The sequence below is a fragment of the Zophobas morio genome, unplaced genomic scaffold (genome assembly GCF_036711695.1).
Source record: "Zophobas morio isolate AGI-343-1 ecotype UQ-CSIRO unplaced genomic scaffold, CSIRO_AGI_Zmor_V1 ptg000155l, whole genome shotgun sequence".
NCBI lineage: Eukaryota > Metazoa > Arthropoda > Insecta > Coleoptera > Tenebrionidae > Zophobas > Zophobas morio.
This window is the reverse complement of record NW_026972259.1, coordinates 153,042-166,573: the sequence shown is the minus strand read 5'-3', so window position 1 is coordinate 166,573 and position 13,532 is coordinate 153,042. Positions and strand designations below refer to the sequence as shown.

Sequence of the window (13,532 nt, the reverse complement as noted above, 5' to 3'; positions counted from 1 at the left end):
GACAAAGGTTTTGTGGACGCTCTAACACCTGGCATCTGTTTTCTATTCCCACCTTATCTTTTAGCCCTCGAAAAGGTGCACGGTTTTGCAAATATATACATCCATCTGCGCCACTCAAGTGAAAGTTCAAGTTGTGTTTCTTTTTCTTTATGGTAGGACCTTTTTTTTTGCACTCTGTTCTTTTCTGTTTTTTTTACTTGTTTCATAATTAATAAAGTTATACATATTTATATATTTATTTTATTAATATTTCTTTTAGCAAGCCCATCGTCTTGGTAGAAGTAACATTATTTCTTTGATACGTTACAAGTGGAGGCTAAAAGGGTTTCAAAACAAAGTAAGTTGTGAAATCTTAAATTAAGGTTATTATTAAACTTTTTATAGCTTAAAGAGAGATTTTCAAGGTTCCCAGGCAAGTGTTCTACTGAGAGCACTATAGCGCAGTTTTAGTTTAGTTGGCGGTGGTACGAAGGGGAAGAGTATTATTAACAAGAACATATTACGTCACTATGACTGGTGATATTTTGTCAAATTAAGGAGCTAAATTTGTTTGAATAGGACCAACCAACAAAACAGATGTGCTTTTTTTAAGACTTTTCAAAGTAAAAAAGTGAAAACACATGGGTTAGTATTATATAAAAGTTTATCAACAATTATTAATAATACCCTGGCAAAGAAGCTGCAGTTGCACAACCTCCTTTTTAACTGGATAAGACGGTTGGATTTAAAACGAACATGTAAAGTTCATGCTAAAAAAGGGTAGCAAAAAAAAATTGTTCTAAGCAAAGTTCATTAGAAATGCAAAATATCTTGGTGGAAGGCTTTAGCAAAGGAAGTGTATGTGCCTTACCGAAGATTTTTAAAAAGATTTGTAGAATTAATAATTGAGGGCCCTTGATGTTAGTTTTTTTAAGATTTTCCTCACACTCAAAGGAGGATGCCCTTCTTGAGTAGCCAAAAATCAATTATAAAGGTAGCAGGTCTTAACTGATCGGTTATAGTAAAGTTCATTCCTCACAAAACTTTTTATAAATAAAGATAGTAACCGCAAGAGATTAATGCTGACTTGTATAGCTAATGGTCGATTTATTTATATTGAGTTACCTTATAAATATGTTTCATAGGTCTCATTCTCTTGACTGGATATGACAAGAAGAAAGCTTTGTATTTTGGTAACCATTTAAAAATTTTTGAAAGACAAACAATTGTATAACAGTTTGTAATGATTTACGAAACTTTTACAGAAATTGGAGAATATAAATTTATCAGTTACCTTTACTTTTTCTATTTTTGGTACGCTTAGGTTTTTTAAACAGTCCCTCAGAGAGGTGGATCACGTTTTACATATCATGTACATGCTTTAAAAATACCATATTTATTTTGTTTATTGTCTAAATTTTATATAGGTTTGTTTTTCAAGGTCTACTTACACTTTTGTTAAAGTTTACTTTGATAATTAACGTGCTCATACCAAGTGGTAAATGTACAGGAGGCTCTGGACCGCCTTATTTTGTTCCTGACACGAAGTACTTGTATTCCTTTCACTGAGTTAAAGAGATCATTCATGTAAAGGTTTAAAGAGGGGTAGGAGAGGTCGGGCATCACGTGCTTATTCACGTGACATCGCACGGGTTTTAAATTTTGTACTACAGTTAGTCTTACTTCCTTATTGTATAAATACCCTTCTTCTACAGACAGTAAATTGATCGTTACTCTCTTCTTCTCTGTTAGAGGCTGCTGAGTTAAAGAGTCAGTCTTATTTTCAATTTGGCAGGCAAGAGGAATTACATTGCCAGGATGGGTTTATAGCAAGCCTTCCACCTAATGGTTGTTATATTTTTTTTAATAAAGCGGCGCCCTACTTTTATTCTTGACTGTTCTGCTTTAATTCTCATTTTTTCTGTATTTGCTCTTATAAATTAATTTTACGCATAACTGCTCTTTATATTTTCTTCTGATCTTATAATCTTCATTGGTTTGCTTTATTTATAGTTATAAATAAGTTTTTGATATTTATTACGTTAATTTCGATTAGTTTAGCGTATTTTATCTCATAGAACTTTTATAATCTTAGATTGGGTTATAACGGTTGCAGGGGGCTAATGACTATGTTGATGCTATCCATCTTGTACAAATAAAATTTGGATACAGCGCTTGTTTGAGACAGGCAATTGGCTGTGGGGGTTACTGTTGAAAAGAATGGTATGAGGAAACGATGCCTTTAATCCTTGACTCTTAAGCTGTGCTTCCCTGGTAACGCAAGAGACGGCAAGCTTAGCTTATATTCTATAGTTACCAACGAGCTGTAAAACTCTGTTTTGACATTAGCTATGGATTATCTGTGTTACTTCTTAAACTTGATGGTGCCCTTCTACTTTCTAGCATTCGTAAAATGGAGACTGTCGTAAAACATCAAGATCCAGCTATGTGTCTGCACCTATTAAACACCAGATAAGGCGACCGAAACAGGCTGGGATTGATGCGCGCGATGAATTATTAAAGTTTAAATGGATATCTTTAGAGGTCTATAACCGTTCATGAGCAAGGGCAGCAGGTCCTTTACCTATGTCAAGCTAGCGTTTGATTCAGTATGGTATGAAGATTTGAAGTATTCGACCCTAAATAGCCATGGCAAAGGTCAAGGCGTTATTTTAAGTTCTGTCTTTAACCGTGCCGCAAGAGCAAGCTTTCGTTGCATAACAAGCGAGGACTTAATGTCATATTCTCTGCTTCTGAGGCCTATATCTCGCTGGCAATAATGTCCTCCGATTACTATAATAGAGACGCTCTAACAATCTTTAAACGCAATACCATCGCTCTTTCCGAATAAATAGTTTAGTCGCGCAAACCGCTTCCCCCTCGAAGTTTCGCCGGAAGATTTTAGTGTACATGGAACCACAACGTGTATTATAGTTTTAGGTGATTATACTTCCTGAGAGCTCGAGTGCCGGGATCGGTACTGAAACAAGGGGCTGAACGTGTGGAAAGGAAGGTATTATATTTTACTGTTTAGGCTTCAATGAATTAGCAGGTTGCAAAAAATCAATTTTTCGTAACCTCTAAGATATATTTTTACTATTTTTTAAAGTAGATATACCCTATAATAATAAGCCTCTACCTCTCTTTCGTCTCTACTCTTCTTTGCAAACTTATCGGCAATTCAGCAAAGCTCGTCCATAGAATTTATAAAAATAGAAAAACTTTTAAAAAGTTGTTTGGAGGGTTTTCTATTGGTCAAAATGTAACTCCTCTTATGCTAACCGATAGAACACTACTTTGACGGCTTTGAAAAGGTGGTATTATCGAAAAGTTTTCTTAACTTTCTTTTATAATCTCGAAGTTATGCTTCTAAAGTTTAGGTGTTTTTTTACGGTAACTATGCAGGCTTTTATTTTATACACCTTTTTCAAAATGTACTATTATTGTTATTTGAATTACTTATATTTGTGTTAAGCGATAAGAAAAAAATCTTCTTTGGTAGATTCTAGACCTTAATGAAAGATGCAGCACTTTTTTTACCAAGTTGGAGGTCACATTAGTTCAAGATCCTTTTTTCTTTTAACGGCAATTAACTTTATTTCGATAGGTCACGGACAAAAAAATTCGGGAAATTTTGGTATGCTTGTAGACGGTAACAACTACTTTTAAAGATATGACAGTCTAAAATCTTATTTGCTTTGAATAACTTCAAGGCAATAAAATTTTAAAGCCTTTACAACCTAGTGGAAGAGGTCAAAGGGTAAATCTACATAAATTGTTATATTTAACTTTAAACTGTTAACTTAACATTTGAGAAAAACATCCTCTTAGGAACTAGATTTTTACGTTGAAGTTTATGACAAGAATAACAAAAATGAAGATCTTTTTTTGCTTCGTTCTTTTCTTAGTCATTTTTACGGAGAAAGAGTAACCTTTTATCGTCCCAAATCCATCCTTTATGTTCTCATTTCTTTTGCCTCTAAGAAAGTTGAGGTAGACGGAAAAATAATGAGCTATATAGTTTTGGAAAATGCAGCAGCAGGGTATACCTGTTTACCAATAATTTAAGTTATACTTGTAAGTCATATGTCTAGTTTTCAGAAGCCTTGTATCGTAGACTTGAAAATGGGAAGACAGACTTACGAACCCGACGCTCCTTTGGAAAAAAAAAATAAGGAGGTTCATATTCACCAAGTGTTATAGAGAAATCAACCATTTCAGAGAAAAGAATACTTTAGAGCCTGTACTAGTTATTGAATGCACAGAGTTAGTACTTAGCATAAAGCGTTTAAGTGGAGGTTGGATACATGTATAAGGAAATTATTTATGAATTGTCTTTTGTACGAAGGAAACGAAGTATCCAATTCAAAGTGAATCAGGCTTTCGTTTTGTTGGAATGAAGGTTTATAGTTGATTTGTTTATCACATTTATGTTTTTTGCTTTTTACCTAAAGATCTTTAATCCGAAAACGGAAACTTACGACTCTTACGAGCGCACTTTTGGATATCTATTGACTATTGAAAAATTTTTTGACGCCTTTAAACTTTTTTTTTCCAGCGGGTTTATTATTATTTATGGGCAAAATATTTTGTTAAACATTTTAGACACTTGATACGGGGTTAACGGAACTTCTGTACTATACTATTTCTCTTGTTTTATTTGTTTTATGTCCTTTGTTCCGCCATGTAGTAAACATAGATATTTAAAGCTTCACTTTATATATGAATTCTTAAAAATTAAACTTCTAGAATATGTAAGGAATCAATGGCTTTTTAATCTTTGTAATTAAGTAAATTTAATTTATTTTCTTCATTAAGGTCAGGGCCATTGTTTAGCTCTGGCGTTCCGATGCTTTTATATATATAGAACCTTTTAAATCATATTTATAGCCTTTTAAAAGATAAAATTACTTTTACTTTCGTACTTCCTGTTACTATTCCAGAAGTATAACCTTTATTTATGTTTACAATGTAACTGCGCTCGTCTTTTTATAAGGATATTATAAATGTTTACAATATTCGTTCTTTATCGTTTATAAGCTTCCTAATTATAATATTTTACATTTTTTACTTGGAGATTATTTGAAAGTGGCTCTCTCCAAGCAAAAGTGAAACTCATGGAGACTCTGATAGAGAAACTTCGAAGCGTATCTTTTTTAACTGTTAATTCTTGTTAATTTTTTTATTGTAAATTTAAACTATGCTCTGTGGAGCGGCGGTGAATCAGTGGCATCATTGAGTAGATAACAACGCTGCTTAGTTTTCTTGATATATATATTATAAGAACGATTATATAATAGTATAGCACCTGCACCTTGCGATTTAAACAAGTTTTAATTTTTACTTCTCGTTTTATTAACCTTGTGACATAATAATTGTTTGTATCTGCCCATTCTAGGTTCAAGCTTTTTTTAAACGGCAGCACCTGTATCGCTTCTATTCGAGTTCAATATTAATCATTTATGAAGGCGATGCTTGCTCTGGCAAGAACTTTTATTCTGCCCATATTTAATTTCGTTAGTATGTGTCTATAGCAACGAGTATTTATCGTATAAACTCCGTAAAATGGTACAAACTAAAAGGTTTTTATATTGTACCAAAAAAAGGAAAGACCTATTCGGCAGTATTTTGTATTTTAAAAAAACTTAAGGGTATTTGAACAAATTTTTAAATTATATATTAACTTGTATAGTTATAAAATCTATACTATAGAATCAGCTGAAAAAGTGGAAGTTCGCTTAATCGACTTTTCTCATGTTTGTGCTATACAAGAGAAAGTTGTTTTATGTATAGTTGGTTGACATATTTACTGGTCATTCTTTTACTAAAATTAGGACGGAATTGATGAGGGTTACTTGTATGGTCTCAATAAGTTGCTATCTATTCTTTTCAACGTTGTACTGGACATAAAGGGCTCCTAAATAAGTCAAACTTATTATTTTATAGATTTATAAAGGCTAGTGTATCTTATGTATATGTACTGTGTGTAATTTTTTTGTTAAACAACTTCAGGGCCACGGCTACAGTTTTTGCCTGGTAGGCCATATTTTGACTGAACCAAAAGTACTAATTGAAGGGATATGAGCATTAACAGTTTTAACACTGCTGCTCTCTTCTTAATCTTTGACAATTACGTGTTTGCTCTCTCCCTCTCCCCCTCCTTCCCCCTAAGTACGATTGTCTGGTCTTTTCCGAGTTTTATTCCTTCCCCATTTCACTGAAAGCAAGCAATTTTTAACTCATGCTAATGACACACTTTTCTACGTGTAGTTCTTGCGGTTACCTTGCATTTAGGAAGCGCATGGAACAAAAAGCTGTGAAGATATATAACGTAAGGTTTATAGAGATGTATATTAGATTTTAAGGTATATTTATATTAGGAGCACAAGATAAGGTCCTTTTACCAAATTTACTTATCTAAGGAGACTGCATCTCAGACCTGCCATTTTCTAAACATGCAGAGTCATATAACTTCCATTAAGCTGATATTTATCTACAAATTATTAGTATTATCATTTCAAAGACAGAGTGATTCTGATTCTAAGTCTTACCTAACTGTATCTGTTCTTCAGGGTGCGTTGCTTTTTTGTAAAATTTAACATGAGTTCATTGTTTAAGTTTTTATCTCTCCTTTGACCCTTTTAAATGTTGCACTTTGATTTTAGAGGAAGTAAATGTTGGTCCCTTGAGTAATGTATAATCCGATCGTTTTGCTATTTCCCAACCATCTCTTATTCAAGCTTTTTCTGTTTTAGTTGTTTTAATATCGCCACGCACGAACATGAGAAGTCTGACATTGACTGCGTCCGATCTCTTTGGGTCGTTGGCGCTGCATCCATTAAACTTCTTGAAAACTGCTTTTTTTGGGCATACGCTTAAAAACATTATCGTTCATAAACAATTTACCTCTAAAATCTCCAACCGGATGCCTTAACAGAATATCGTTAAGCGTTTAACTTTCCGCTCATAATTAAAAGTAGGCTGGTTTTTAATGGTATTTACAAAGTGCACCTGAACTACTAATTGGTTGAAATGTAGCACTAACCCTAATTTTCAACTTAAACTAACACTCTAGAGTAACAAAAAAAACATTTCTATGTCGTACTTATTGTCTGCACCAGAAAAACCGTTGTATTTGCTTTTTCAAATACCTCACCCCACGTAAAATATTAAGTGTCGCGTTATAGTGTCGTAGAGTTTTCAATGGCAAAAAAGTGTGGAGAATACCGCGAGAAGATCGACAGAGAGCACATCCTGTTTCCCGGAGATGCTTTAAAGAAGAATTCAAGAAATGCTTGGAGATGTTTGAGACCAGGAAATGAACCCACAACCGCAAGATAACATGACCATGCTCCTAAATCAGCAAGAAAAACGAGCTTAAACAACCTAAGGAATCGGTTTGGAATATGGCAGCAGCGTCGAATTTAATACCGAGGCTAATTATTTAGGCAAATCTCGGAATACTATCAGGAACGGTTGCCGTTATCATAGTCTCTTACAGATCATCGATAAAATTAACCAACGAATAAAAAAAAACGCGGTAACTTTGTTTTCAGTTCTGACTCTCTCTTTCCTTAAGGAGTTAAAAATAGTTTTTGTAAAGGTCTCCTGATTAGGTACAGTAGCGGTGGGTGTAGGTTGCATTTTTTTAAAGTATGCCGAGATCGAGAGTATTCGTCGTGGCTCAGCGGTTAAGAGCATTTATGCGTACACACTCCCTTTTTCGGTCTTTGGTGGCGAATTTTATAACCTTGCCCTCATAAACTTAAATAGCGGAAGAGACGGTATTGACCAATCCTCGTGCTGTTTCTTTCACTTCCACATAGGCTGAGAGATGACAAACAGAAGAAGTAACTTCATAAATTAGTACTTCAGACCTCGGTAGATGTACGAGAATAGGTGCTAAAGGTTACTTTCCTTTTTAATGCTATTACTCGAGCGACTTCTAACGGGGGGATCCCTGCTGTCTTAGATTTCCTTAATCTGTTTGTTCGCTCAATTCTGGCAATATTATACCTTTTAAAACTGCTTTAAGTGCTCGCTTTTAGGTAGTTGAATAGGAGTAAAATTTATAATTTCTTTCAATGAGAAGTCTTATGACTTTCCAAAGTCCCAGGACTTGAGAGAGAAACTTTAATGCTCGGGTATCTTGAGGTAAAGTTGTGGATGTTACTTTTTAATAAAAGGGGAGCTGGTCCGGCCGTTTATATGCTTTCCACGCATAACTATGGGGGGAATGTTAATTATCGGGGCTGTGTTACTAGTATTGCCATTGGTAATGGCTTTTATACTATTGTTAGAAGTGTTACAATTACTGTTATTGTCCTTAGTAATAGGCGTATAACTTTTATTATTAATACTATGGTCCTCACCACTATTGTTAAAAGTATTATACCTATTACTATTTTACCGTTACTATATTCGTTATTACGGTCACTTTTTTTTTATAGTTCTGTGCTATTAGTAGTGATATCGTTCTTATTATCAGTAATAAGAACTTCGACTTCATCTACAAGTGTGAACTGCTTTCACGAGCTAAAAAACCGCCCTTTTGTTTTCTCAAAGCATAACTCGAGTTGTTAACTTAACTTTAAAGTTCGGAAATCTTTTTGTTTGCAAAATCTAATTTCGTTGTTAGTACTTCCATGGTAGCTAATAAGTTGACCCCATCTCGGGTGGAAGAGGGGTAATGTATCGTCATGGCTAGTATATAATTGTGCATATAACAATAATATAAGAATTATTTAGAGTTCTCCTTCTTTGGTTGCTATCCCTTGAGTTGTTTTATTATCATCCTACCCTTAGTTGCTCTTTCTTTATAATATTAACATAAATAAAAGCAGGATTTTCTCTGGCTTAGTATACAAATGTTGCTGTTTAACACATAAATGACAGAAAGATGGGGGTCTAAGTAGGACTTGTGGTCAAGCAGGTAATTGTGAGAAGTGAGCAGGTGGAAGGAAAGTTTACATTTAAATTTTCTAATAATGGTAGACTACAATGGGGACTTGAATATAAAGTTATAACTGTTAAATTAACATTTCTTTCTTAGCGGGAGTTGTAAGGACATTTTCTCCAAAGGAAATGCTTAATATTGTAACACAAGTTTGTTATTATTTTTCTAATAATATACTTTTAATAAGACTTCTTGGTCTTTTGTATTTCGCATAAAAGCACGGGTCATAAGCTTCCGCACAAAAAAATATTTTGTTAAAAACGTTCTAAATATTTTTTACAATTTTTTTTAATAAGCGAAAATGTAGTCTTTTTTGCAACTCCGAGTAGTTGGACCAGGATATAAGGATGGGCTATCCTAATTCTGTCTTAGGTGTTATGTAAGTGGAATTCATTAAATTCGGTTTAGTGGTCAAGGCGATTAAATATAATAAAAGGTTACTATAGAATATCGTTAACAGAGGGCTACCTTGCCGTTACTTACTTCTAATTATATGGCGACAACAAACTTATTTGTTGTTAAGGCTTTAGTAACTAGTAATGAAAGTTCGAAAATATACACTTTAACTTAGAAAGTCAGGTTAAAATTGTTAGTCGATTAAGAATTGTAAATGATCAAATGGAAGAAAGAAGTGGAGGTACAATTTAATGTGTTTCTCAACCATGACATGGGGAGGGTAAAAAGAAACAGTCAAGGGTGAAGCTGTGTATTATAAAATTATAAAGTAAGCGTAAATGCTTTTAAAAAATTTGATAAACGAAATAAAGTTTATGAAATATTTTTTTTATGACAGAAGGTGTATTCATAATTCATCATCCAGGGGTAGAATTGTCACCAACATAGCTCAGTTATTAGGGCACTGACGCTCAAAAACCCATGTCTCGGGTTTGATTTCGTTAATGCAACTTATACTTTCGGGTTTTGATGGTTAGTGTTCTTCTTTGAAATAATTGTTAATACGTTACTATATTAAAGTTATATTTTATAAGTGGTCTATTTATATTACACAGATAAAACCAGAAAAATTAACAAATTCGAAAATGCAAGCAAATCGACAGCTCAAGGGAATTATAGTTTCTTATAATTTGTTAACGTAAGGGTTCACTAAAAGAAACATATTGCTGAAATCTGATAATTTTAAAATCACCAAAAGCCCTTTTAAATTTAGGCTGTTAAAAAAGATCTAACTAGTTTTGTGAGCTCCCAGTACAATTGATTATATTCTTCTAGGAGTTACCTTTAGATAGTTTATATATCTGTGTATAACTGTATATAACTCTCCACTCGTCCTAAGCTGTTGTTGTATAAGGGTGCGGGGCAACTCTACACCATTTCACCTCTCTCCTGTAAAGTGTTTTGCTAAAGGGGCTTTTAAACTTGAAGGCCACGCGCAGAGTTAAAATAACCAATTAGAAAACGAGAAAGATTGGCCGATTTTTGATATACCGGTCAGGCAGTTTTCTTCGTCTTTTTTCCTACTGTTTATTCCTACTTCCTTTTCGCATATTCTTTCTTTTAAGCTATCTCAACTAACTAGTTAAAAAAATTAGATAGAACCCATATCATATATTAAATTTCTTCGCAAACATCTGAGAGAGCCTTGTCCCTAACAAGCGGTGGTCTTAGGTACTATATAGGTGTGAGCTATTTATATTTTAATAGTCCACTTCACATATCTTTAAGCCCCTTCTTTACGGGTGTGTTAGATTTCCCTCCACGCCAAAAAGTGACCGCCCACCTCAAAGGAACAGGAAATCACTTATTAAATTATCACTTACAATACCGTTTGATCCTCGTAACATCAGCTCGCCTTAAAGCGTTTAAAACAGTAAGCAAGTCCTTAAAACTTCAGGGTTACCCGGATGAACCCTTTTAAACCTAAAAAATTTGGACTTGTTTTACGACCAACAAAGAAAAATGAGAACCACTTATCCAAAGTACACACCCTATTAAACAATGCTGGAAACACCTCAATCTTTGAAGGGAGCAGTGAAGAGGTTTTAAACTTATTATTTTTATTCGTTAAATTAACGTATATTTACACTAAGGAAGAAACTGAAGTTAAAAGTAAAGTCAATTACGAGCTTAGGCAACCTAGAGTTTTGAAAGGGGTATTATAAAAAAAATTAAGTTTACTTTTTATTTTTTTTATAACTTTTTTTGGGTAAAGGATGATGTTGCGCTTCGCAAAGCTTTGGAAGAAGATGCCTCTATATTTGAGTATGACGCCGTTTACGAAAAAATTTCAAGCGCCAATAAGATATTTGACGCCAGTACTTTAAATAGAAAAGTAACTAATTGATTTCTAATTTTTTTTACTACTTTCGTCTACTTGGTTTAGCAGCCAAAATATTATGAAGCTCTATTAAAAGGCGCACATTTAAGAAAGTTAGAAAATGAAAGAAGAATTGACCGCCAAGAACATAAAAAAAGAATACAGGAAAAAGAGGAGTTTGTTGGAAAAGAAGTTATTGTAACTGCAAGGTAAACACTCGTGGTTATTTTCAGCTTTTGCTAAAATATTTATACTTTATCTGATAATACAAATTTACTTCTTTTACAATTACTTCCTGACTAATTTACTGAAAAGCTATAAGAAGAAACTTGCCGAAAGACAGCTGGCAGAAGAACTTGAAAAACAGAAAGAAGCTTTAGAGGGTTCATTATTTTTTTTATCTTTTTATTTATGTATGCTGTCCTAACTTAGTCTTAGAAGCTCAAAACGTTTCGCGAAAGAGTGATCTTAGCGCTTTTTATGCTAGCTTACTAAATAACAGTTTCGATTTTGAAGGTTCCTGTCCTAGTCTACTTTTGACTTTATTTTCCTTTTGCGAAGTACGTTTTATATAGATCCTACCAGTAAGTTAAAAGAGGATCTTGAAGGGAAAATTTTTTCGAGCTCGAGCGCTTTAGCCATAGGTTCTCCCACTATGTCCGAAGAGATTAACGTAAACAAAGAAGTCTTAGAGAAGAACGATTATGCTTTTCGAGAAAACTCTTTTTTGAACGAAATTAGTTATGTAGCTAAAAAGGATGAAGTTTGTCAAAAAGCTGTTGGTCAGTTTAAAAGAAAAACAGTTGACTCTGTCGTGGAGGTCGCCAAAAGAAAGGCGATGGAAAGAAGATTACGGAGGGAAAAGCATAGGAGTGACGGTGAACCACCTACCTAGCAGTAGTTAATGCGTGGCCTTTCACTTTGTATATTACATTTAAATGAAAAATAAATATTTTTACCAGTTATCTAAGAAAATTTATTTGATCTAAAACTGCTCCTTGACGTTATTGTCGGATAGAATTAAGTTTATTAAAGCGACTTTCACGACTTCTCTGCAAGGCGTGTCTCAAATTTTGCGGAATATAAATAAAGTGCGCAGTTATTTTATTAGTTGTAGTAAAGGCTTAAAGGAAGGCACGACAGAAAGTCGTAGTAAAGAAAAATTCAGCAACCCAGGGGTTAAGAGCGTTGTTTCGGTTCCTTTAAGGAAGCTATCTTTATTGGTCTGAAACGGTTGTGTTTAACTTCGCTTTTACAAATTTCTATTACATCACAACTGAAAAGGGTTATTAACTTTTATTACCTTTAGCTCTATTCTCACACACGGGAAAAACGCCGTGTGAAGGCAAGGTGTGTAGTTTGCGGTTAAGTGCTTACTTCCTTTGTATGCCTTCTTGCTGGAAAAAAAAATTTTCTGTTTTCGAATTGAAAAATTAAAAACTTGGTTTGCACCCACTAATAAATTCTGTTTAATACTACCAAGGCTAAGAAAAACTAAGACTTATTTGTTATAGTTGACTGCTCGAATACCATAAGAATTTATATATATTTATTTACCACCAGCTTCTTATAGAATGCAGACTAGTGCAAAACGTCAAATTTACGAGTAAATATAATACTATCCTTTCCTCCCTCTAGACTTATTATAGGAAATTCTTCAAAAAGTTGTGGGTATTTTAACAAACCACCGGTTAGTACAAGTGATTTATTGTGTAAAAGTTATCCAAAACTATTCGAAAAATTCTTCAAAGCTGAAACTTAAGTTCTAACAAAATAATGCTATATTTTGAACGGCAATAGAGATTTTATTATAAGAAGCTACCAAAGTTTTTAACTAAGGTTTTTTAATCATTGTTTAATAATATTACAAGATTGCTTAGAAGTATACTAAGACACAGGCAGATAGAGAGATAGTTTGAGTAAACAAAAAGTGTTCCGCACTCTCCTTTTGAACATAATCCAAGTAGGGGGGTTAGAAGCAAATGAATTTGCTTTTTAGTTTTTCCCTTCGGGGCATCTAACTTGAAATAGCCTACAAACCAAAGTGAGAAATTTATTTATGAAAGATATCGACAAACAGCTTCTATAAGTTAAAGTAGTAGACAAGGGTGATCCTCAACAGGAAATATACCTTGCAGCACCAATTGAGGTAGAATTGGTTTAAACTTCTATAAGCGTAAGCCTTAAGGAATCTAAATAATTTAGTTACGACGATATAGAAGGGAAAGGGCAACACTTTTGAGTATTAATAAACACTTCTACCCCAACCTAAAAAAACCATGAAAAAAGTACAAATAATTTTATGGCATTAAAATAACTGGA

At 33.6% G+C, this 13,532-nt stretch overlaps 2 protein-coding genes across 7 annotated transcripts; both read left to right on the top strand.

The window, feature by feature from the left end:
- The first annotated feature begins 3,312 nt into the window (after positions 1-3,312).
- On the top strand, positions 3,313-6,450 carry LOC135145499 (inositol polyphosphate multikinase-like). Of its 3 annotated transcripts, none has more exons than XR_010283467.1 (13): positions 3,313-3,372; positions 3,455-3,529; positions 3,587-3,631; positions 3,693-3,739; positions 3,811-3,906; positions 3,964-4,022; positions 4,074-4,158; positions 4,328-4,381; positions 4,434-4,540; positions 5,057-5,126; positions 5,378-5,495; positions 5,692-5,756; positions 5,814-5,830. XR_010283467.1 is itself a non-coding variant. In XM_064077615.1 (13 exons), the coding sequence occupies exons 2-13, from the start codon at positions 3,502-3,504 to the stop codon at positions 5,898-5,900; spliced, it is 828 nt and encodes a 275-aa protein (XP_063933685.1). In that variant the 5' UTR covers positions 3,313-3,372; positions 3,455-3,501; the 3' UTR covers positions 5,901-6,450. The 3 variants fall into 3 exon arrangements, 2 of the variants coding, with proteins under 2 accessions (XP_063933685.1, XP_063933686.1); XM_064077615.1 differs by having other exon boundaries at positions 5,378-5,462; positions 5,814-6,450; XM_064077616.1 differs by lacking the exon at positions 3,313-3,372 and having other exon boundaries at positions 3,445-3,529; positions 5,378-5,462; positions 5,814-6,450.
- Positions 6,451-10,456: 4,006 nt separating this feature from the next.
- On the top strand, positions 10,457-12,115 carry LOC135145497 (nuclear speckle splicing regulatory protein 1-like). Of its 4 annotated transcripts, XM_064077612.1 has the most exons (9): positions 10,457-10,572; positions 10,642-10,730; positions 10,788-10,932; positions 10,984-11,046; positions 11,106-11,225; positions 11,277-11,419; positions 11,526-11,593; positions 11,649-11,726; positions 11,786-12,115. In XM_064077612.1, exons 3-9 carry the CDS (start codon positions 10,798-10,800, stop codon positions 12,103-12,105), a joined length of 927 nt encoding a protein of 308 aa, XP_063933682.1. In that variant the 5' UTR covers positions 10,457-10,572; positions 10,642-10,730; positions 10,788-10,797; the 3' UTR covers positions 12,106-12,115. The 4 variants fall into 4 exon arrangements, with proteins under 4 accessions (XP_063933682.1, XP_063933681.1, XP_063933683.1 ...); XM_064077611.1 differs by having other exon boundaries at positions 10,457-10,561; positions 10,619-10,932; XM_064077613.1 differs by having other exon boundaries at positions 10,642-10,932; positions 11,280-11,419.
- Positions 12,116-13,532: the final 1,417 nt, after the last annotated feature.